Source organism: Salvia miltiorrhiza, chromosome 7 (genome assembly GCF_028751815.1).
Source record: "Salvia miltiorrhiza cultivar Shanhuang (shh) chromosome 7, IMPLAD_Smil_shh, whole genome shotgun sequence".
NCBI classification, from domain to species: domain Eukaryota; kingdom Viridiplantae; phylum Streptophyta; class Magnoliopsida; order Lamiales; family Lamiaceae; genus Salvia; species Salvia miltiorrhiza.
In genome coordinates, this window is record NC_080393.1 from 21,984,104 (window position 1) to 22,008,243 (window position 24,140).

A 24,140-nucleotide genomic window follows, 5' to 3' on the forward strand; every position below is an offset into this window, starting at 1 on the left:
ATCTTTGAGTACCCCTCAATGAACCGCCAGTAGTAATTTTCCAAGCCTAAGAATGATCTCATCTCCGCAACCTTGGACGGAACGGGCCAATCCAGCACGGCCTGAACTTTCTTCTTGTCCATCATGATTTTGCCATGCCCAATAACATGACCAAGAAAAGTGATCGAATCCCTGCAAAATTCACACTTCTCCTTCTTTGCATATAACTTATTCTCACGCAATTTCAAGAATACAGCCCGCATATGCATAACATGCTCATTCAATGATTCCGAATAGATAACAATGTCATCTAGATACACCACCACAAACCGATCCAAAAACTCATATAGCACATCATTCATCATATTGCAAAACGTCGCAAGGGCATTAGTTAAGCCGAAGGGCATCACTAAAAACTCGAATGACCCATACCTTGTCACGCATGTGGTCTTTGCCTCATCCCCTGGAGCAATTCTGACTTGCCAATATCCGGACCGTAGGTCGATTTTGGTGTATAAACTCGCCCTTGACAGCTTGTCAAAGAGATCTAGGGCATTTGGAATAGGATACTTGTTTTTGATAGTAACCTTATTCAAAGCCCTATAGTCGATGCAGAATCTCAAAGACCCATCTTGCTTCCTTTGGAATAACACCGGCGACCCGTAGGGGGCCTTGGAAGGCTGCACGAGACCCGCAAGCAACAATTCATCCAACTGTTTCCTCAACTCCGCCAACTCCGAATGTGGCATTCGATAAGGGGCTTGTGCAGGCGGTCTCGCACCCGGTTCCAACTCGATCCGATGATCCGTTGCTCGCCTTGGCGGCAACTCCTTAGGTAGTTCAGGGGGCATCACATCTTTGAACTCTTCCAACAAGTCCGCCACAACATCCGGGACTTCATGGGATACACCTGGTTTGATCTCAATCAACGCAGCAAGATAAGTAGGCACACCCTGCTTCAAGCCTTTCTTTAATTGAAGGGCTGAAATCAAACCAACGGACTTCCTCTCGGCTAAGAACTCTCCCTTTACGAATGTTGGACAATGTTCGTCAAGGATCATAATCCCACCCACGTGGGGCATCACAACAACCTTAGCCATCTTTAAGAATTCCATCCCAAGGATAATTTCGAAATCATCCAAAGGAACCGCCATCAACGAGCACGATCCCTTCCATTGGTCGATCTGTAGATCAACCTTTCCCACGCCTAGAATCGGCTTCGCCACCGAATTAACAGCTTTGATTCGGCTAGCGTACGGCACCAACTGCATATCAAACTTACTCACAAGCTTGTCAGCAATAAAATTGTGGGTGGCTCCGCAGTCCACCATGGCCATCACCTTCCAGCCATTCACAACACACTTGATGTATAACAAACCATAATCCGACTTACCATCCCATTGAATTGCAGATAGCAATTGCAATGGGTTCATCCGAGGGCCTCCGGACTCATTCTCTTTCTCCGACTCAGCAACAAGGGCATTCAACTTCCCCTTCTTTGGGCAATCACGCATCCGGTGGTCTCCGTTGCAAATAAAGCAACCACGCCTCTTCTCGCCACCCGCTTGTTGGTTAGAGTCTTTCGCAACACCACTTGTCTCACCGGACTTCTTCTTGCCTTTCCAATCGAACTTGCCCTTCTTTTCCTTGCCTTTCCCTTTGCCAACATCCTTCTTTTTCGATCCGGACTCGGTAGATCCCACGGTTTTGTAGTCCACCAAACTATCGGCAACAGCAATGGCGGATTGCAAGTCCTTCACACCTTGGCGCCTCAATTCAGTTTGAGCCCAAGTTTGTAATCCGGCAAGGAAGTTGAACAACTTGTCTTCCTCGGACATTTCGCGGACATCAAGCATTAAGAAACTGAATTCCTTCACATAGTCACGAACGGTGCCACTGTGCTTGAGTTTCCTCAAGGCATCCCTTGCGAGCCATGATGTATTGCAAGGGAGGAATTGCTCTTTCAATTCCTTTTTAAGATCTTCCCACGTCTCAATCGGGTTCCGGGCATGGTTCTCCCCGGATTGCCTTGATCACCACCATAATTTTGCATCAGCCGACAGGTACATGGTGGTGATTGAGACTTTCTCTTCGTCATCAACGTGAGCCGCTTGGAAATACGACTCCATGTCCCACAAGAAGTTCTCCAACTCCTTTGAACTTCGAGTTCCCTCGAACGGTTTCGGGTCAGGGATCCGGACCTTTGAAGTAGAACGCGTCGCTTGCTTCATCACGTGCAACTCATCAAGGAGGCGTTCCAGTTTCATGGACAACTCCTCCTCCTGATTGTTCACATCTTCCTCGCAAGAGACTACTCTGCTTTCCACGAATCCGGGCAGATCCTCCGTAAACTTCCGCACTTCCACAAACGATGCTTGAATGGTCTCAAGCACGATCTCCGCATCTCGCATCCGCTCAAAGACATCAACCCGTGCGGAAGTTTCAGGAGGCGTCCCCAACAAACTTTCCAACCGATTCACCCGCTCCTCAAGAGCAATGAACTCACGATTTTGAACCATCTCCGCCACAGCAACGTAGCAAATCCGATAGGACCAGAGCCAACCTGGCTCTGATACCAAATGTCACAAGGTTTTCTTTCGACTTAGATTTTTTCGCCTTGTGTGGCGCCGATCACTCACAATCGACCAGCCAACACTCCCTCACCAACACTCGTGTTTAGATTTGGGTGAGTATTCGTGTACTCGCATAAGCAACAATCAAGAACATGCACAGCGGACATAAACGTAAAGCACACATCAACATACGGGACAACTCACTCCCAACCTTTGCATTACTCACAATTCGTACAAAGGAACAATAGGCTTGCACACACGAATCTCTCTCTCCGTGAGCTCCGCTCAAAAACTCCCCTATCTATGTGATGGACAATTCCCCATCACTGGGATAACCGTCGGGTCAACCATCTGGTCAATTGGGACCTCCCACGTCGTGGGCAGTTAGCCTAGCCCACGAACTTGCGCTCAACCGCCCGGACGTCAACTTCCGCACTTTGCCTTGTTGGCCCGCATGGCCAACTGTCGCCCGCGTGGCTGCTGGGTGGACTTGGCGCCAATTCCACGTTGTGGCGGGAGTCCGCGCGCGCGGCCCGCACGCCCATCGCTTGGCGCGCGCGCGCACGTCTCCCGTCGCCCATCGCTCGCAAACTATCTCGGTGGACGCTCATGTCTCGGCGCCCCGCACGCCCGGCGCGCAATGCTCGGCAGCGTGCGTGCCCTTGGCAGGGCGCTCGCCCGATGCTCGCCCGACACTTGGTCTCGGCGTCCCGCACGCCCGATGTGCGGCGCCCGGCATCACCCAACGCGCCCACTCGGCGGCGTACGTGCCCGACGACCCTTGCCCACATTCTGAACCAGCCGAGTTGCCTAGGACGGGGGCAACCCGACACCACCATGCCGAGGCGTGCCAATTTCTCGACACGTCTCGGCGCCAATGCTCAAGGGGCTAACAGCCCACCACTACTTTTCCTTAATTAATTCATTCATCTCACAACATCTTTTAAAGTGGGACTCATTTTCCACTTACTTTAACTCTCAACTAACATTTTTTAAAACCCGTGCATTTCTCTTTGTTAATGTTTTTGTGAGACGGATGGAGTATTTGTTTTGCCCTTTTTCTTTTTTGTGTCCTACATCTCTCCATTTTTCCTCTCTGCCTCCCTCGCACTCACTGGTTTTTAAAAAATCAAGACATCTCTCTGCCTTGCTCTCGTCGCCTCCCCTCCCTTCCTAAGATCTGGCGTTTCTTCGCCGTCGACCACCACCACGACTACCCTCATCTCTTTCGCACACGACCACCACCCCTTGCTCTCTCTCACTTCTCTCGGCCGTCCGGCGAGAAATCGCCATCACCGCCGCTGCCCACCTCCTCCGGTCGTGCGTGGTCCCGCCCCGCCTCGGAGCCTCCGTCCTAGCGCTGCAAGCAGAAGTGCGCGACTGCGCCGCGCCTAGCCTTCCCCGTCTCCCCGCCCCGTCCCGCCTTCTTCAGCCTCGGCGCCTCCGTCCCCGGATTCCGCAGTAGCAGAAGTTTCCGACGCTCAGTTTCTGGTATTGCAGGTAAGTCGGCAAGGCTATTAGTGTGTTTTAGAAGTTCCATTTTTTATTTTTATTTTCGCTGTAAATTGGGGCATACTTGTTACTCTTTCTAGAGTAAACTTGCCTTCGATGAATGATGAATGTTGGCTTTTATATATGTATAAGGGCTATTATGATATGTGGAGACATTGATATTCAGGTACTTCTATGCATAACACTTTGAATTTAGGTTTCTCTTTTCAACCGTTTAACACAATAAGTATGAAATGTTCTGCAGTCGTAAACGATGTGCTCATCATCTTTGAGTTGATTCTGGAGTCAAAGTTTCATAAGCTCAAAGAGAGCAGACTTTTTTTTAGTTGGTAACATGAACAATGGTTACTAACCAAGAAACAAAATTCAGCCAACACTTTTGCAAATTGCACAACAGATATTAGCTCATACTCTATCGGTGAGAAAATGGCCAAAACATGGTTGCACTTGGCTTATATATATAGATATATAGATGTAGATTATAGACAGATAATAACTAAAATAATTTACTCCGAACTCCCAACGCACCACCCAGTTAGGGTTGTAAATGAATCGAATAATTTTGCTCGATTCGAGATTCGATTCGAAATTGCCTGATTCGTATTCGAAATTATTCGATTCGTATTCGATAACAAATATTCGATTCGATTCGATTATTATTCAAATACTTAAATGAAATATTGATATTCGATTCGATATTCGTAGATATTCGATTCGATATATATATATATATATATATATATATAAATATATATTTATATATTTTTTAAAAGTCAATTTAAAATCAAATAGTTGATTTTTATATATATATTATACACAGGTGAAGTCAATTATCGAGTAATTATCTTGAAGCCAGGTTGGTAATTATAGCTCATTCACTAAAATCAGCGCCGCACAGCTCATATTGAATATACTAAAAAGTACTCCAAAACCTAAACCTAATTCACTAAAACTTAATTCAGCGCCTCCTCACTTCAGTCCTCAACCTCTCATTCCTCAAATCAGTGCCGCACAGCTCCCGCCTGCACCTGAACCTCGTCGCCCCACCCCCGCCGCAGATCTGCGCTTGCACCGCGCCGCCTGCACCTGAACCTCGTCGCCCCACCCCCGCCGTAGATCTGCGCTTGCACCGCGCCGCCTGCACCTGAACCTCGTCGCCCCACCCCCGCCGCAGATCTGCGCTTGCACCGCGCCGCCTGCACCTGAACCGCGTAGCCTGCACCGCGCCGCTCGTCGCGCCTGCATCTGCACCGCGTCGCCGCGGAGAAGTCGGAATCGCGGGAGCAGCGGCGCGGAATCTACCTCCCCTCCACCGTAGCGCCGTTTCGCCGTTCCGCTTTCTCCGCCTCCACTGTAGCCTTCTTTCGCCGTTTCGCCGTCTGCCTCCCTTCCATCGCCTCTACCGGTGCGGCGCCAGATCCGTCCTGCTGCCATTGTTGAGGTTTTTTTGGGGAGATTCATAAGATTTGCTATAGATGTTGATGATTTTTTTTGTTTTTGTTTTCATTAGTTGCAGTGAGGGGAGGTTCACAGGATTTTCAATAGCTTGAGTTTGTTGTTGAGTTTGTTTCAATAGCTTGGCAGATTTTTATGTTTCTATTGTTGTTTCTGGTTTTGCTTAAGATTTCAGTGAATTGGAGATGCTACTGCTCCGATCTTGTTGATCTTGTCTCCTGGCTTGGTAATTTGGTTCTAGGATTAAAGGCGCTGAAATTTAATTTGGGGGAAATTTGATTTGGGGGAAATTTGAACATTTTTTTTTTCTTTAGAATTTCGAATCGAATATTTTCGAATCGAATAGTATAGAATACAAGTCGAATACTCGAATCGAATATTCGAATCGAATATTTTTCAAAAAAAAAATTAAGGTACTTTCATAAGACGAATCGAATACTCGAATCGAATCGAATAATTCGAAAATAGCAACGAATCGAATAACGAATCGAATTTGGTATTCGAATTCGAATCGAATCACGAATCGAATATTAGTATCATTTCACGAATACGAATCGAATATGGTGATATTCGCTTTGATTCGATTCGATTACAACCCTACACCCAGTGATTGCTGCAATCGCTAATCTTTTCTGTCCAAGCTGTCGCTGTTGTAATCTTCTCTCGATTTTTAAAACCGTACTGTATTCCTCATTCCATTTTCTTTGTTATTTCAATTTTCAGAGATGTGATTACCAATTTGGTTGCTTTTGTGTATACTAGGTAAGTGTCGGTTATTCTAAAAGAGGAATGCAAATTTCAGAAGTATAGACTTTGACTTAAAGCTTCTTCTTGGAATTGCTGAAATTATTTGTACGAAGAAAAATAGAATACCTTATCTTTCAATTAGGGCATGTCTATACCATTTAATTTGTTAGTTTTGAACTGAACTCTGTCTCCTCTCTTCATCTCTAGTATGGAGCCAAATGACCCCGAGGAAGAGGAGTTCGGGTTCTCAAGAAACTACTTTTTAACAAAAGAATTGTGCAGTTCTGGCAAGAAATCAGCGTGCAAAGTTTCTGATATCAATCTCGTAGACGAGCAGGTAATTTGTTGGGGTTTCTTTAGTATTATTGTGTAATCTTCCATATAACTTTGGAAAATGAATGAGTTTTTATGCCAATCTTGTAGGAATTAAGAGAAGCATATGCTAAACTTGAGTTCAAGCACGAGAAAGAGATCAATGCTCTTGTAGAAAGTTACAAGAAGTTGTATACTGAATGGGTTTTTATGTTAAGGTAAATTTCTGCCTTCTTCTTTGTTTGTCTGTGTTGGATGAATTTGTAGGCATTTTTAGTTCAAAGGGTATTTTATTTTTACAAATTATGTATTGTTGTTGAGTTTTTTCATTATCTGTGTCTAAGGTGTGGATTTGGGCTTCTGTTGTATGGTTTTGGGTCAAAGAAGGGGTTGATAGAAGACTTTGCTTCAACGGCATTAACTGATTATTCTGTTGTAGTGATCAATGGATATCTTCAGTCAATCAATCTTAAACAGGTACGGATAATGATGTTGTTACTTTATAATCTCACCTTTTTATGCTGGTTTTCTGTTCTATCTTTGTGTTATTGGTCATGGGTAATCATTCATTATCTTCTTGTCTCTTTACACATTTGTTCTTCATTTATTTTGATGTGAAGATGTTGGCTGGATTATGAAGATTAACTAAACATAACTCAGTTGTAACATGGATTTCTGGGTGGCAAGTTGTTCGCATTTTGTTCTCATCTTCTCATCCTTCGGGGAAAAATAGTAGTTGATTGGCAATGGATTGTAACGTCATTCTAGATCTTGAACTGCGGGTCTTGTGAAGTTATCTGTACAAGAGAAATCAAAGACCGTATAGCTGAAATAAATGCAAATGAAGATATTTTTATTTCATTTTTATGCAGATAATTTAAATAATTCTACTTTTTTGGGAAAGAAAATGAGGGTAAGACTGTACAAAGATTTTGTTTAAATGGTTGTAATCAACTAGTAATGAATCTTAAACTACAATGAATTGACTCATCATTTTGCTATCATCTTTGTTGTTAGTATGATTTAATACTTAAATATTGGAACATCTTACCAGACAAATCACAAAACACAGATGTTACAAATTGCAGTTTTTGTGGTCAAGCTGCAGGATGTCTTCTTTATCTGCTGAAGTAATTTAATTGGGGAACTATTGCAATGAAACTTTGACTCTTACAATATGAATTCAAGGACCTTCTAAATTCCTTTCAGGACATAACAATAGGATGCTCTTTGACTCTTCTTCCCCATCAACTTCTCAAGTACTAACCCTGTGAAAAATTTGGCAGCAATTCGATGATAACGACAATTTTCTAGCTACTTAATGCTTCTATAATCGTTAATGTTACTTCAACATTCCTCTCTTTCACAAAGGTCTAATATATCATTGTTAGCTAGTTAAATGAGTATAAACTTTTTGGTATGTATAAGAGTTTTATACTTACTTAGGTGTGCTTGCTATTAACTATGCCTGAGGACCTTCTTGAAAATGTTGAAGAAATACACTCACTACCTTGGACAACATTTGGGTAAGGGTATGGTAAAAAAACATGACCACCAATAGAATTTCTCGATCGACTAGAAATATTACCATGTATTGATGTGCCAAAAAATTGTGCCCGAGTCTAAGACTGTTCAGAGGAAACATTATCTTAAGTCAGGAATACCAAATTTTGGGTAGTCTAAATCAAAACTTAATTTGGCATCCTTTTCTTGTAACTTCCCTTTACAATTATCGTAATTTCATCTATGCTCTTTGTATATCATCTTTATAAGATATTCAACATTTATAATAACTGGTTATGTAGAGTAATGTTACAATTCTATCAGAACACGGGGATCCCCTATGTATGTTTTTTCACTACTTTTATATGGTTGTCTCCATACTGATTCTTTTTATGGATGACTTGAAGATAAATTTTCAGTATCCTCACAATGCTAAACAATTCATGGATGTGGAATTTGTAGGTTACAGTTACATTAGCTGAACTTCTGTGGGAGCGGTTGAAAACCCAAAGGAAATTGGAAAATCATCTTAAGAACCAGCAACCATTTCATACCCAATCCATGGATGATCTTATTTCATTTCTGGATGGCCCACATTTGGAGGATGGTGAATCTTTTATTTGTGTTGTGGTGAACAATATTGACGGGCCCTGTTTGCGTGATTCAGAGTCTCAGCAATTTCTGGCTAGACTTGCAGCTTGTTCTCATATTCTCATGGTGGCTTCCATTGATCATGTGAATGCACCTTTATGTAAGTTTCTTCTCATTTTGTAGTTCTGATGTTGATGATATATATATATAGGGAAATGTTGTTCTTGAATATTTTTCATTGCTTCTACCAGTATGGAACAAGAAGATGGTACACACCGAGTTCAATTGGTACTGGTACCACGTTCCTACCTATGCACCCTACAAGGTCGAAGGAATATTCTTTCCTCCGATTCTAGCTCACAGTGGCAGCACACAAACTGTGAAGACGGCTTCAATAGTTTTACAGAGTTTGACGCCAAATGCTCAAAACGTGTTCAAAGTTGTTGTCGATCATCAGCTAGCCAATCCTGATGGAGAAGGCAAGTGGTTAAGTCTTACTGTGAATTACTACATATGCCTTTGCATAACAAATGTGATGTTTTTTTCCCTTGCAGGAATGCCATTGAACAATTTATACACAGTATGCCGAGAGCGTTTTCTGGTGAGTAGCCAAATTACTCTAAATGCTCATCTCACAGAATTCAAGGATCACGAATTGGTGAAGACGAGAAGAAACGCAGATGGTGAAGACTGCTTGTACATTCCTCTCACGAGCGACACGCTTCAAAAACTTGTACATGAGATTAGCCAATAGAAGATATAGAGCACTACTTACTATGTATGTCCATTTGCTGAAATTTGTACTCTAGCTTCTGGCATTTCAGCAATTTTCAGCTTGTTTGATATTTTATTAACTTATGATGTTGGGCTTTGATCACATTGCTTTATAATATCATCTACTACTCTCAAATCTTCAGTGATATTCAGGCAAACATAAGATAGTGATATCTTAGGGATGATGTAAAAAGCAATGATGTAATGAGAAGAGTAGTTTGAACTTTCCTGTAACATTAAAGTACTAGACGGGTATAAAATCGTTTAGAACTTATACTCTTTCTGTCTCAATAGTAGTGTCATACTTTCTTTTTTGGGTAGTTTTAATAATAATGTCTTATTCTTTTTTGACAATATATTTTCTCTCTATACCTAGTATTTAAATAATTTTTACCAATTCACTTTATTTACTTTTTACAAACTCATTAATCTCCGTGTTTAAAAGTAATGAGGACGGTGGAAGTATTTACGAACAGAGTAAAATTCAAGTGAAAATGGTAAAAGAGAAGTTCAACCAATAAACAATTAATTCCATGCTAAATGTAAGCTGAAAACCAATAAACGATTAAAAACCCTAAGTTTGTAATGATTGACCTACCATATATTCTGTCACATTGTGTGTGGGCTTATTTAATGAAAAGGCGGCTAGCGGTTGTAATTTGATATTTAGGTGTATTTGATTGCTTAAAAGAACATCGGGCCGCCTATAAGAACATGTTAGATGGAGGAGTATTTGTTAAATGAAAACAACTAAAACCACTCCTCAATAACCGGATAACTAATTAATCAACATCTACCTATGCTATGCATATCTGCGCACGTTATGTTGGAGCTAATTAAATAGTATAGTAGATATAACAACACAAGGAATCTGCATATATATGACGTGAGCATTAAGGTTGCAATATTTGGAGATCAGAGGATGATTTAAAATTACTCCATGATATAATATATATAATCGTTGGGATCAGGTGAGAGCAGTTCTATTTCGCGAAAAATAAAAATAATAAATAAGTTAATATAAATTTAAAAATAATTAAGATGCTTGTAATGCACGAATAATGTATTTAATTAATATGACGATTAAGCACAATATGTTGGTAAGACACTTCTCCTCTAACCAATAGGTTGGGGGGTTCGAGTCACCTATAAGGCTAGAGTGTGAGTGCGTTTTTTCTTTCTTTGAGTTTAACATTTTTTTTAAAATACTGTATTTAATTAATATGATGAAAATTTCACCCCCTTTAGGATTCGAACCTAGATTCGAATGACTATTCGTGCATTACAAACAACTTATTTGTAGATTTATACTAACTTATTCATATATTTATATTGACTTATTTGTTAATTACATTTTATATGGTAAATTTGAATCCAATGAGGATTGTCAAATATGATGATAAATGAAAATAAATCTGAAATATTAAATATTCAGATTCTATGACCGATATAAACTTATTCAAATTTACTGTGTAGAATTAAATTAATGAATTCACCAATACAAATCTATAAATAAGTCAGTATAAATCTACAAATAAGTTGTTTGTAATGCACGAATAGCCCAAATTTGAGTTCAAATCCTAGAGATGGGGAAAATTTCACCATATTAACTAAATACACTATTCGTACATTATATATATATATATAGAGAGAGAGAGAGAGAGAGAGAGAGAGAGAGATAATTAAATATGGAATGTCAAATATTAAAATCCTACAGTTTAGATTAATGATGCTGATGAAGAATAATATATGCGGAGCAGATGAATGAACTTTGTCAGAGGTAAGATTGTTTCCTTAGCAAATTTATCAGTGTGATGCTGAAATATCAAATTAGTGCAACTTATTAAAGAAACAATGTGTTGTGGTGCGCTAGTATATTTTCTTCCCACCTTCTACACTGCAATCATTTGGTTATCAATTATGTAATCAGCAAGATATTACTTAACTTCTTTAGAGTGTTAGTCAACTTAGTCATGTGAGCTGCTATATTTGATATAATTTTTATGTTCCTCTTTGGTCGAAGAAAACACTTGATAGGCAACTTGGACCTGCATCTTTGTCTCATGATGGGAGTGACGATGTTGATCCTAATCAGCATGAAAATGACATTGAACTTCAGTTGCTACGCAGGCCAGAATTATGGTATTTGTAAGAGTTATCAACTATCAGCATGTGCTGGAATATCAGTAGAGAGAATGGAGAAATTGCTTTTCAGTGCTAGAGTGCCTCTTTCCATGCAACAGCCCGTGTGGATGGATCAACCTACTACCTTTCAGGTATCATTATTTTATTATTTTTATTTTATTTCGGGCATCTGGTGAATCTTCTAACTGGAAGTTATTGGTACGCCACTGACTAAAATATATTCATGTAATTCTGAGAAAGTCGATTCTTCTGTATCTTGTACACGTTTTACCCTAATTAATGGAGGACGTTTACCTTGTGTTCTTACAGGAAATCACTGCAGACACCACAATTGATATTCCAGAGGTGGGCGTATCAAAGCAGCTGATGAGACAACATGTTCGAAATCTCTTGAGCGTGCTCAACCCTAGGGAGAGGAAGATAATTCGTTCAAGGTTTGGCATTGATGATGGCAATCAGAAAACCCTGTCTGAAATTGGTGCCGGTTTTGGATTATCAAAGGAGAGAGTTAGACAACTTGAAAGCCGAGCGCTGTACAAGCTCAAACAGTGCCTAAACAGCCAAGGGCTTGAAGCTTATACAGATATGCTCATCTAGTCTGCATATATATTGTTTAAAGGGCTGTGTATTATATTTGCTCACAATGTGGCACTCCTGCTTATGAATGTACATAAAACTGCCACTATTTTTGCTTTTCTTTACTTTATTCCCCCATAATTTATTTTTTCCTGTAGAATGCTAATTGTTGGATATTTAGTTGTGTTTCACAGTTTAAAACAAGCATTTTCCTTGCTATATCTGCTTTCCAATTCTTGTTTTGTCTCAGATCATCCTCAAAAGGTCATAGAGCAAAATTTTACTTGTTTGATACATAAACAAAGCAATGTAGCATATTACACATAAATGATGTGCTTATAGGCTTATAGCCACAAAAACATCACAATTGTGTAAATATCTCAGGATCTCATCTGAGGTTTCAAAACTAAGTTTGAGCAGCATGGAGGCTGCCCACAAGACAAGAGTATACGGTATCATCGGGCGTGAGACCAGCATCTTTTATCTCGTCGTACAATTTGAAAGCCTCTTCTGATCTCCCCTCTTTGGACAACCCTGATATCAATGCAGTGTAAGCTATTAAATCCGGAGTTATATTCTTCGCCTGCATCTCTCCGAAGAGCTTCAGCGCCTTGTCTATATCCCCGGCTATGCATTCTCCTTGCACGAGAGAGGTGTACGTGTAACTATCTGGCAGCAGCCCCTTAGCTCCCATCCTCCTCCTTAACTGGTGTGCTTCCTTCATCTGTCTGTTTCTGCAGTATCCGTGGATCAATGCGTTGTAGGTCACAACGCTTGGGTTCTCTCCATTCTTCTCCATCTCGTGCAACGTTCTATTAGCTTCAACGAGATTACCTTCCTTGCTGTATATATCGATCAATGTGGTGTAAGAATACACATTTGGTGCCACGCCCATGGAGAAGAGCACCTTCTTCGCTTCCTCATGCCGGTTCAATCTGCATAAACCATTAGCAATCATATTGTACACGTAGACATCGGGATCAAATCCTTTCTTCTCCATAATACTTTGCAGTCTCCAAGCTTCATCAATCATCCCTTGCTTACAGTAGCCATCCATCAGCGTGTTGAAGATAACTCGATTCAGGTCTATTCCTTTGCTCTGCATCTCATCGAGCAAGACTTCCGCTCCCTCCATGTTCCCCATCTTGCACACGCCGTGTATCAACGAACCATAGGTAAGGACGTTAGGCTCCACCCCCTTCTCCACCAACTCATCAAACAAAGCAAATGCAGTCTTAATATCACCTACTTTACAGTATAAACTGATCATCAATGAATACACATGAACATCTGCCTCTACACCTCTCTCAGACATTTCCTCAAACACCTTGACGGCATCTTCAATCCCAAAATATTTCGCTTGCCACTCGATCCGAATAGTATATGTGGCCACACTGAAATCCACCCCTGCTTTCTCCATGGCAGCCAAGATCTCTTTCACTCCCTCGTGATCCGATTTCTTCACATAAGCATCTATCAAAGTGTTGAAAGTATACGCACTTGGTTTAACCCCTCTTCTAACCAAATCGTGCATCAATTTTCTTGCCTTTTCGACTTCCTTTCTTTTACACAATCCATCAATAACCAATGTCATCGAATAAACAGTAATCATCACATTGCATTCTACCATTTTCTGAAAGAAATCATACAAGGAGCCAAAACGGTTGCATTTCTTCAAAGCAACCAGATAAACCATGCAAGAACGCTCGTCGATTTCGAACCCGCTATTGACCATATACTCGAAAACCTCCAAACCCTCATCAAACTTTCTATTGTCAGCATAAACCCTAAATAACATATCAAATAATTTAATCTTTACACCGGGTTCTACACAACTTTTACTCACTAACGAAGTTAGTTCCGAAAACGGGCATCGAAGATCTTCGTCTACAACAGCAGCGCTCAAAATATTCTTGGCCTCCGCAAATTTTCTAGCTCCGAACAGCCGCAGAATGATTATGATGTGCGATTCAAGATCGGGTTTTGGAGGAGTGATAGACTGATTCGTCCGCAGAAACTTGAAGAAACGCAGGCAACAAGAGCTGGGAATTCGTGGGTTCGAGAGAACATGGTGTGTGATATGCGGGTTCAGTTTGGAAATGAGAGATTGTGAAATTTTGAGAGATTTTGGGGTCGAATTGATGAGGGATTTGGCAATCAAATTAGCGGTGTGTTGATTGGATTTTGAAGTAGATACTGAGGTGAAAACTTGTTTTGCGGTCTGGTAGAATCCTTGCTTGGACATGGAATTGTGCGAATGAATGTTCCACAGTCTGCGGCGGAACTTGAATTCAATCCACTTTCGGTGAATACTTCTACTATTCTTGTATAGCTCGGCAAGTTTCTCCTTCAAAAATGGAGTGTTTAAGTTCTTATTTTTATCAGTGCAGTGTGCTGTGTGCAGATGATTTTCTTGAGTATAAATAAGCTCGGTGAATTACGTCTACCTATCATTTGGTCGTATTATTTGATAATTGTGAAAAATTGATATCTACCGACCCCAAGGGAACACCAAGCGATGCGACATGTGTTCATATGAACAGTGAGATCTCGAGTTCAAACCCCACCTCCCCCTCCCCAACTAGGGGTGTAAGTGAGTCGAGCTAGCTCGCGAGTTACTCGGGATCGGCTCGAAAATTACTCGAAATCGACTCGATGTTAGTCGAGCTCGAGCTACTCGATTAGGTATCGAGCCCGAGTTCGAGTTTTCTTGATACTCGACTCGTTAGGCTCGCGAGCCTAATCGAGCTCAAACAATTATATATATAATATATTATATGTAAGCCCAAAATTAAATATATTTCTGAGCCCACAAAATGGCCCAACTCCTAAGCCCATTAGAGCCCTACCCTCTAGTGAATTTGAATTACACACAAACCCTAACTCCCTCCCTATTCGATCAGCAGCAGCCAGTAGCCTAACTCAGCACGCTGCAGTCTGCACGCAGCAGCCAGTAGCCACCCCCAATCGATCATCTCTCTCTCGGTTGCCGGCGACCGGCGACACGCACTCCGGCGCGACGGCACACTCCGACACGACGGCGGCTCATCTTTCCAGCGAAGATCCGACGATCTTAACAGCAGCAGCAGTGCAGCACGGTCCGGCGCGACATTAGCATCATCTGCCACCACCGGTCACCGGGCACCGACTGCTTCCCAGCTCGGCCTCGGCGCGACAACAGCAGCGACACCAACGGCCCTCCCCTCCTCGGCGCGACAGCAGCAGTGCAGCACGATCTGCCAAAGAGGTTCTATTTTATCTGAAATCTTGTTGAAATCTTGCTGAAATTTTATTGTCTATGAAATATTGCATAAAAGTCTTGCTGGGTAATTGTTCTTGATTTTGAGTGCTGCGTGAAATTCTTTGCGGGTTTGATCCCTAATTATTTTAGGTGTCTGAATGAATTTGAGTGTGAATAGCTTCATTTCATCTTGCTTTGCTCATTGAAATACATATAGTTTCCATAATTCTTTGAATTTTGTTTAGAAATGTGTGTAGAGCCTAAAAATGTTGATAGTTATTGTTGATGATACTTGTAGGTGAGGTGGGTGAGAGAATTTGGTGTCTTTATATCTTTCATATCTGTTTTGGAGCAGGAAGTGTCTTTAGCTCATTTGCTGCAAGGTTTATCTTTAGATCTCTAATGTTCCCTTTTTTTATATGTTTTGATATGTTTTCAGTTGATATGTTTTGATATGTTTTGATATATGTTTTCAGTTGATATGTTTTCAGTTGATATGCTTTCATTTTGATATGTTTTCATTTTGATATGTTTGCATTTTCACTTGATATGTTTTCATTTTGATATATGTTTTTGATATATATGTTTTCAGTTGATATGCTTCATTGAGATTATGTATTATGTTGCCTAATTTTCTTGTGCATTACGTATGAGTTAACATTCTTGAAATGCTATTCCATCTCTTGTTGTCTTGTGTAGAGGATTAAGAGGAATAGCTTGCAACCTAAATTTTGATATGTTTTTTAAGGAAGAAGAGCAAGGTTTATCTTTAGATCTCTAATGTTCCCTTTTTTTATATGTGCGGTGGCTCTTCATGGCGGACTGTGCGGTGGGGGCTCTTCAATTTTTCGTTCAATTTTACTTAGAGCTAAGGGTTTCTCTTTGATTTTCGCTAGATTAGTTTAATTAAGCCAGGTAAAAAAGGTTAAAAGTTGACTTTGACCTTTTAATTATTACTATTTTTTAAAACGAAAACGGGTCAGGATATGGTCAAACGGGTCAGGATCTGAACAGGGTACGACTCGGATGTACCATACACCCGGGTGCACACAAGATTTTGCCTAGTTTAAATAACTAAACTCACAAAATATGGATTAATTATCTCTATATAATTAATACCTTCATTTCTATATCGCGCACTCAAACGGACCCTAAAGGCTTATTATAATTGTGGGATTGATTATTGGTTGTTAATTTATTTAAAATAAATGTCCATTAAAAAATGAAATTGTAGCGTAAAATATATCTGCCACTTCGCTTTCAGCCCAACACTTCCATAGTTCCATTAGTTATCTTTTTTAGTTTAATCCCAGCTGAGAGCGAATTTTTCCCAGCAAAAAATCTCTGAAGCGAATTCTTCAAAATCTGGGGCAAATTTACCGGATTTCAATTTCCGGCGGCACTTCTTCACAATGAGGATTGTCGGACTGACCGGCGGCATAGGATCGGGCAAGAGTACGGTTTCAAATCTCTTCAAAGCTCAGGGTATTCCCGTCGTCGATGCTGACGTTGTAGCTCGCGTATGCCCTAATCTATGCACAGAAATTATTCATTTTACTGATTCAGAAAATCATAGTCTTCTTTGTGTTGTTTCATGTTTGACGTAGTGCAATGTATTTTGTGTTGAGTTCTAGAATGTTCTGAAGAAAGGAACTGGTGGGTGGAGGAAAGTGGTGGCTGCGTTCGGCAACGAGATTTTGCTGCCCAGCGGGGAAGTCGATCGGCCGAAGCTAGGGCAAATTGTGTTCAATGATCTTAATAAGCGTCAGCTACTTAATAGGTAATGTTTATGCTGCAGTGCAAGAGTTTATTTGATTAAAAAAAATTGAATTATAGTTCTAATTTTGATGAATTGTTCTCTAGTTGATAAATAATGGTTGAGTACCATGTCATCTAGTAGAGTTATGTATTGAAGTTGGTAGCTCTGTTATGTTCCGAGTTAAGATTGAAGTTTTACTTCTTGAATGTTGTAACTTTGACAATGGAGACTATAAGTGTGGTTATTTGCGGAGAATGAGGTGAATAATGTAAGATACGTTGCATTTTTTTACTGTCCAATTCATGTACCAAGTCAAAAAGGCCATGGGGCCAAAAGATTTTCATTTAGAATGTCTTTGGATTCAGGTATAGCATAGAACTCTTTAGATAGAGGAGGATGGTTGGAAACTGTCATAGAGAGATATGGTGAAATGTGTTTTCCATGTGTGGCTTATTCGGGCTCTCGACCTGTCTTACTAGATATATATTAGGGGCTTTGAGGCTTTGAATGTTAGTGTATCTGTTTTCAACTGTAATTAGATGTCTCACTTCCCAATTTAGGCCTTGATAAGCCTAACCTTGCATTCAGAATTGTAAGCTATTATCTAGAGATGAAGATTGTGCTTATTTTTATGCTTTGTTTGAAAGTTGAAGTGCAAATATCATTTTAGCGTAAATGATGTTTATGTTGTTGAATTGGCACTAAACTGTTATGGAACAAACTGCCTTTGTTGCCCTTTATGGCTAATGGAGTTTTCCTTAGCCTGAATGATTGGTATTTGATAGACACTGTTGTGAACCTTTCTTCTTCTAAAGAACTTCTAGGAGTGAAGTTTGGCAGCATCTCTTCGCATTTCTCGTAATATCTCCTTTATGGCCTTCAATGAGATGTTTTAATGATGTTAAGACTATGTTAAGACTATAAGTTATTTTAATAAATTTAATTTTTGTTTTCAGGTTGCTGGCCCCTTATATTTCCAGTAGGATTTTTCTGGAAGTGTTCAAGTTGTGGATGAAGGGCTGTAAAATCATTGTCCTCGATGTGCCACTGTTATTTGAGGCCAAAATGGACAAATGGACTAAGCCCATTATTGTGGTCTGGGTGGACCCTAAGACTCAGCTCGAGCGTCTTATGTCAAGAGATGGAACAACAGCCGAAGATGCTAACAGTCGAATCAATGCTCGGATGCCTCTGGATTTGAAGAAGACGAAAGCAGACATTGTGATTGATAACTCAGGGTCACTGGATGATCTGAGCGAACGTTTCAGACAATCATTGGTCGATGTAAAAAAGCCTTTGACGTGGACTGAGTTTGGGTTGTGTAGAGATGGAGCTCTTGTGGCTTTTGTTTCCATTCTCTGTGGCGTTATCATATGCAGGAAAGCTTTGTGATTGATTCTGATATACTTTTTTAGAAGCTTCTGATGCTTTCTTACGTGCACCTCATTGCCCAAGAAAAGCATTTGTTCAAGTATAGTAACTCCAGAAATTTCTAGATCTCACTTGTGTAATTGACTTAACACAATAGATAAAGCGCCTGCATATACGGTGGAGTGTTCTCTTTGAGGATCTCTAAGCGGGATTCCATGTGGTAAGAGAAAAATCAAATATTTGTGGAAAGAAGCCTAGAATTGCTTAAATTATCTCAATTGTTTTTTGTAAGTTTTACCTTTTTTGATTGGTTGAATCGCTTGATTTTAGGTCGTCTACATTCTTTTCAGGTTATAATGTTAATTCAATCAAGGTTTTCTTTAATTTTTTAATTTCCTTTAATCTAATTGTAGATGCACAAATCTATACTAATAAAAAGTCTTGGGCACAAAATATTGCCTATTATATCCTTGTTACATATTACTTCTTATTCTTTACTTAAGTTGTTGTATGCATGGACACATATATTACGAAGATAAGAAATTCCTCAATTGTGTGCGTGTGTTGGCATAGTGGTAGGAGATTAATACCTAAGGTCTTCCTAGATTCTCGAGTCCACCGTCGTGCGGTCTTTAAATTTCTTTATTTACTTGTGTAATTTATTAAAAAAAAAATCCTCAATTTATCTTTCATAATTGATACTTTAATTACCTTAGAAATCAATGTACATTGAACCAAATTAATCAAGAAGTTGAAACATAAGGTCATTTTTTGATAGAAATTAAAAAGCGACATAAATTTAACAAACTCAAAGAGCCTCAAACGACTTATTTAAAGAATAGGAGATACTCCATCCGTCCACGAAATAAGTTCTCATTTCATGCTGGATATAAAGATTAAGAAAGCTGATAAAGGTGTTATGAGTGGAATAAAAAGGTAGTGCACAGAGATTAAGAAAGCTAATAAAAGTATTGTAACTTGTAAGTGGAATAAAAAGGTAATGATTTTGACATTTGATTACTTTTAGGGTGGGTCCATTAGTAACAAAGGGTAATAAATATAGGAAATAAAGGAGGGTGTAAATGTACAAAAAGCAGAGTACGAATTTATTTGGTGGACAAATATTTATGGGCAAGTAGAACTTTGTTTCGTGGACGGAGGGAGTACTATTTTGTTGTAAAGGTAATTTTGCAAATACAAAAACTTGGGTACGATCGGGTTGACCCACGCCCAGAATTGTGTTATTTATACAGTTTCAATCAGGATATGCGTTCAGGTAAGGATACGAGTCAGGGTCTAAGTGAGGGTGCAACCCGGTTGTACGGTACATCCGGTTGTACCCAAGATCACCTCTTTTATAAATAAAATACTATATATTTAGGGGTTGTTGGGTCTGAAGGATTAGACAGGATTAGATTAGATTAATCTTATAATATCTTGTTCGGTTGGGTAGATACGGTCCGGTATTAAATCTCAGGACAATGCCACGTAAGAATAGTCTTGCATTGTGAGTCATGGCTTACCCCCTATAGTAAAATTAATCTCGGGCTAACTTAATCTCGAATATTCTCATGCTTATTCTATCTCAACAACCGAACGCTCCTTATAAGCATATATTAATTCATTAGATATTAAACTAAATCAATTATATATATATTTATAGCTATTTGATAGGGTTTATAAATAAATATCGCACCAGTCGCGGCCGCGCCCCCTCCTCCATCGACCCCTGCCGCCCCTCCCCCTTCTCCGGCGCTTCTCGCACCGCCTGTCACCACCTTCTCCTGCCCGGCAGCAGCGCCGCCTCGCCGTTCTCGCGACGTCAGCAACCACCCAGTCACCTCCTCCCTCTTCTCGGCAGGACAGCGCAGCAATGGCCGAGACCACCGCGCCGCCGCCTCCTCTTCTCTTCGCCGCCGCCTCTCATATGTGGCGGCGGTCATAGCTCCGGCGAGTAGCTCCTCACCCCATTTCATCCCAACTCCCTTTATCACTATAGGTTTCTAAATCTAAGTTTGTTTTCTGTAAAATCAATGAATATGTATTTCTTTTCGATTTCTTATGAATTACAAACACTAGATCTAATGATGTGTGTATGCATGTTTGGATTTGGAAATTTTGGTTTTGGGCAGAAATTGGAGAAACGATTGAGATACTGAAATGAAATAACTTTGCAGAAATTATTAAAATTACCAATGGAATTCTGCAGTGAAAAGAGCAGATTGAGTTATGTGATGAAACTGTGAAAGGGAACAAGTAAGTCGGTTGCTGCTGGGTTTACAGATTGGGGGTGATGGAATGAAGGTTAAATAGGGTGAAAATTGTGTGATGCACGAAATGCAAAATAAGAGGCTGACAAGAATGCATAAATTTTGGTGAAGGAAATTATACTTGATCCCCAAGAATACAAAGTTAAAATATGTGGCTGAAAAAGGAAAAATGAAATCTGGCTGAAGATGAAAACACGTACTTGCTATTTTGACTTCTTTTCAAAAATCAGTAATACTACTCAGGATAAATGCAGATGAATTACTAAAGGTGGTGGGCTTTTAGTAAATGTTAGCCCATTAAAACAAATAAATAATGATTAAGGCCCAATGAAATTTTGTAAATATTTATTTAGGCCTAATTTGAGCATAAGAATTTTGATTTGCTAAATTTATAATCTGTAACTTAAAATTATTTATCTAACTAGGGGCGCGACTATATAATTCACGAACTTGCCATATAAATATTCTTTTCATGATTTAAAAAATAATTAAAATATAAATAATGAAATCAAACGAATAATCAAATAATTAAATGGGTTTTGGGCTGTGACACCTCTCCTGAGCCAACAATATCATTCTGCTTTTGCGTTGTAATCCGACCCGAACTCATTATATCATTCAGCTCTGACGTCTCAAAATCGCCCGATCCAGTTCTGCCCTTCAGCTCTGCGCCCGCGCCCACTTTCTCATTCAACTCCTCTCCCGATCTAGCTTTGCCATGCAGCTTTGCCCCCGAGCCAGCGCTCACAATCCGCTCTCCAGCTCTGCCCTTCAGCTCTGCGTCAGAGACATTTCTCACAAGCAGCTTTATGCCAGATCCAGGTTTGCCCTTCAGCTCTGCACCAGAGTCCGCACTCTTTAGCTCAGAATCAGTCCAAACTCTCTGCTTTGCTCCAGCTCCAATTTTGCCACGCAGCTCTTCGCCAGAGCCAGCGCACACCTTCAGCCCTGCTCCAGGTCCAGTTCTGCCGGCCAGCTCTGCACCAGCGCTATCTCTCACATTCAGCTCTGTTCCAATTCCAATGCTGTCATGCAGCTTCGAGCCAGCGCCAACGCTCACATTCAGCTCTGCTCCAGATCCAGCTCTGCCATTAAGCTCAGCGCTAGAGCCAGCGCTCACCTTCTGCGCTGCTCCAGGACGAGTTCTGCCAGTCATCTCTGCACCAGCGCTAGCGCTCTCATTCAGTCCTGCTCCAGATCCATTTCTGACATTCAGCTCTACGCCAGAGCCAACACTTAGATTTAGCTCTGATCCAGCTCCAGTTCTGCCAGTCAACTCTGCTCCAGATCCCATTCCGCCATTCGCGCCAGATCCAGCTCTCCCATTCAGCTCAGCACCAGGTCCAGTTCTTCCCTTCAGCTTTGCTCCAAATCCAGTTCTGCCATTCAGCTCAGCCAAATCAGATGTCACATTCATCGGGATCTCCGCATTCCCTATCATGTCAATATTGTCCTCCGCATCCAAAAGCTCCAAAGCAGTGAATTGATTAGCGCTCATCGGAGATTTCCGGCAAGCCAGCTCCAGCAAATCTCGCCCCGAGAGATCTTTCTCTTGCTCCGCCTCCTCGTCAGAAAACACTTCAGAGGTAATGCCCTCCATGGCATCCAAATGTTTATCATGGGCTGACTGCGATTTTTCAATTTTACCAACCACCTGCCATTCCGGCTCCTTTGGTTTAGGCACCTCCACCGGCTGCTTTTCCACCTTCTTCCCCTTACGACATCGATCCACCAAATGTCCAATGATCTTACATTTCGTACAAAAGAGCGGAAGGAACTCATAGCTAAGATCAACATTTCGTACAAAAGAGCGGAAAGAATAGTCACCCCCATCAATCATCATGCTCTCCGCGAGCGGCTGCGCAAGATCGATTTCGACCAAGATACGTGCATAATGCGCCACTTTATCATCAATCGAGTTCCCATCAATTTTAAGCGGCTGCCCCAACCAGACCCAATCCCAGCTAAGACCTCTGGATGCCAGAACTCCACAGGCAAATAGTAATATGCGTACCCAAACATTCGCAAGAGATGAGGATTCCTTGTAAGGATTAAAATACCCGACCCACTCTCGGAGACGTAGCGATCTTGTTGAGAGCTCCCAGATCATCTGTGACTTCGCAATTGCCTTATCTTCATTAGATTGAAATTTCAACGTATAGAATCCCTTTCCCATCGGCATTAGACTCCAAGTATTTTTAATTCTCCAGCATGATTGCAATTCGTGTTTCAACTCACGTGTAGTACGTGGCTTCTCGCCTTTGTTCATCAAAAACCTTCCAATCAAAGCAAACCTGAACTTGTTCGCCTGAAAATTTTGAATATCCTTAGGCACTTTCAGGACTCCTTTATCCTCAGCCCTGAAGGGATGCAAGGCTTGGAACTTATGCACCGGAAGATCCAGTTTTTTGACACGAGTAGGGGCGGTGACAGTCGCGTACGAGGGTCCAGCCCTGAAAGAAAGACCATGTCCGACATCTGATTTCCCTCCAGAGAGCGGCGCAAGAGAGCCGCCGCTAGTATTGACAGCCATGTTAGGGTTTAAACCATTGATGGAAACTTAAGGTACGCGGCTGAACTCGCGAACTGAAGCATTCAGCGAACGGGAGTTGAAGTTACTTGAGACCGGAGGGAGATTAAGGCCACTCTGGTCTGCCGACGTCGGAAGCAGACGGTCGGAAGTCATGAACGGTGACGGTGTGATCAAATCTCAAGAATAGGGTTAGGGTTTGAGAGAGAGAGGGACGTCAAGTTTTTTTCCCATTTTTGCTTATATTGATGTGCCTTTTCAATATATTGGAATATAAATTTAAGTTAATACATGAGAGTACCCACTTTCATATAGCAAAATTAAAATTTATCCACTCAAATAAAAACTTAAAAAAAAATACCCACTTTTTGTGTTAAATGACTAAATTACCTCTAAGATAAAAATTAAAAAAATACCCACATCTCACTCTCTCATCTCCGTCTCTCTCTCGGTCGCTCTGTTCTCTCTCTCCCTCTCTGTCTCTTCTCGGTATCCCTCCCCCTTCCTCCCTCACCGGCACTCTCACTCACTCTCTCTCTATCGTCCTCGCCACCCATCCACCGCCACCTTTGTTGTCATCGTCGTCCGCAATAGAGTTGGCGATTCCGGCGGCGTGGTGGTCGCAGCACCACCGCTGGCAAAGATCTTCCCCTTTCTCTCTCCGGCGGACATATCGAAGCTGCACCATATCCACAAAATCGCCAAAAGCTCAATTTGATTTAGGAATTAGGGCTCCTGAATTGGGAATTAGGGCCGAGGCATGTGCAGTTGGCGGTGCAGAACGACGATGAATTGGGGAAAT

The 24,140-nt window shown here is 41.1% G+C and overlaps 4 protein-coding genes across 20 annotated transcripts in view; 2 read left to right on the plus strand and 2 right to left on the minus strand.

Moving 5' to 3' along the window:
- Positions 1 to 24,140, minus strand: part of LOC130993450 (origin of replication complex subunit 2-like) — a 62,724-nt gene that overhangs the window by 12,350 nt on the left and 26,234 nt on the right. The window lies entirely within an intron of this gene.
- On the plus strand, positions 3,598 to 9,582 carry LOC130993449 (origin of replication complex subunit 2-like). 6 transcript variants are annotated; one of them, XM_057918340.1, is made up of 8 exons: positions 3,598 to 4,052; positions 6,282 to 6,371; positions 6,474 to 6,603; positions 6,690 to 6,796; positions 6,923 to 7,055; positions 8,544 to 8,832; positions 8,924 to 9,151; positions 9,227 to 9,582. In XM_057918340.1, exons 3-8 carry the CDS (start codon positions 6,475 to 6,477, stop codon positions 9,424 to 9,426), a joined length of 1,086 nt encoding a protein of 361 aa, XP_057774323.1. In that variant the 5' UTR covers positions 3,598 to 4,052; positions 6,282 to 6,371; position 6,474; the 3' UTR covers positions 9,427 to 9,582. The 6 variants fall into 6 exon arrangements, with proteins under 6 accessions (XP_057774323.1, XP_057774322.1, XP_057774320.1 ...); XM_057918339.1 differs by lacking the exon at positions 6,282 to 6,371 and having other exon boundaries at positions 3,600 to 4,052; XM_057918338.1 differs by lacking the exon at positions 3,598 to 4,052 and adding an exon at positions 4,952 to 5,505 and having other exon boundaries at positions 8,924 to 9,582.
- On the minus strand, positions 12,436 to 14,605 carry LOC130993446 (pentatricopeptide repeat-containing protein At2g32630-like). The gene has a single exon (XM_057918334.1). It carries the CDS (start codon positions 14,410 to 14,412, stop codon positions 12,574 to 12,576), a length of 1,839 nt encoding a protein of 612 aa, XP_057774317.1. The 5' UTR covers positions 14,413 to 14,605; the 3' UTR covers positions 12,436 to 12,573.
- On the plus strand, positions 15,014 to 18,876 carry LOC130993451 (dephospho-CoA kinase-like). Of its 6 annotated transcripts, none has more exons than XM_057918349.1 (5): positions 15,014 to 15,414; positions 15,707 to 15,791; positions 16,743 to 16,928; positions 17,043 to 17,188; positions 18,124 to 18,876. In XM_057918349.1, exons 3-5 carry the CDS (start codon positions 16,821 to 16,823, stop codon positions 18,557 to 18,559), a joined length of 690 nt encoding a protein of 229 aa, XP_057774332.1. In that variant the 5' UTR covers positions 15,014 to 15,414; positions 15,707 to 15,791; positions 16,743 to 16,820; the 3' UTR covers positions 18,560 to 18,876. The 6 variants fall into 6 exon arrangements, with proteins under 6 accessions (XP_057774332.1, XP_057774337.1, XP_057774335.1 ...); XM_057918354.1 differs by lacking the exon at positions 15,707 to 15,791 and adding an exon at positions 16,275 to 16,323; XM_057918352.1 differs by lacking the exon at positions 15,707 to 15,791 and having other exon boundaries at positions 16,722 to 16,928.

Bases quoted from the DNA above. Each gene is read 5' to 3' on its own strand.
- LOC130993449 (XM_057918337.1), top strand. From the start codon at position 6,475: ATGGAGCCAAATGACCCCGAGGAAGAGGAGTTCGGGTTCTCAAGAAAC. The intron at 6,797-6,922 runs GTAAATTTCTGC...TCTGTGTCTAAG, and splicing joins GAATGGGTTTTTATGTTAAG to GTGTGGATTTGGGCTTCTGT. The intron at 8,833-8,923 runs GTAAGTTTCTTC...TGCTTCTACCAG, and splicing joins TCATGTGAATGCACCTTTAT to TATGGAACAAGAAGATGGTA.
- LOC130993446 (XM_057918334.1), bottom strand. From the start codon at position 14,412: ATGTCCAAGCAAGGATTCTACCAGACCGCAAAACAAGTTTTCACCTCA.
- LOC130993451 (XM_057918349.1), top strand. From the start codon at position 16,821: ATGAGGATTGTCGGACTGACCGGCGGCATAGGATCGGGCAAGAGTACG. The intron at 16,929-17,042 runs GTATGCCCTAAT...GTTGAGTTCTAG, and splicing joins ATGCTGACGTTGTAGCTCGC to AATGTTCTGAAGAAAGGAAC. The intron at 17,189-18,123 runs GTAATGTTTATG...TTTTGTTTTCAG, and splicing joins AAGCGTCAGCTACTTAATAG to GTTGCTGGCCCCTTATATTT.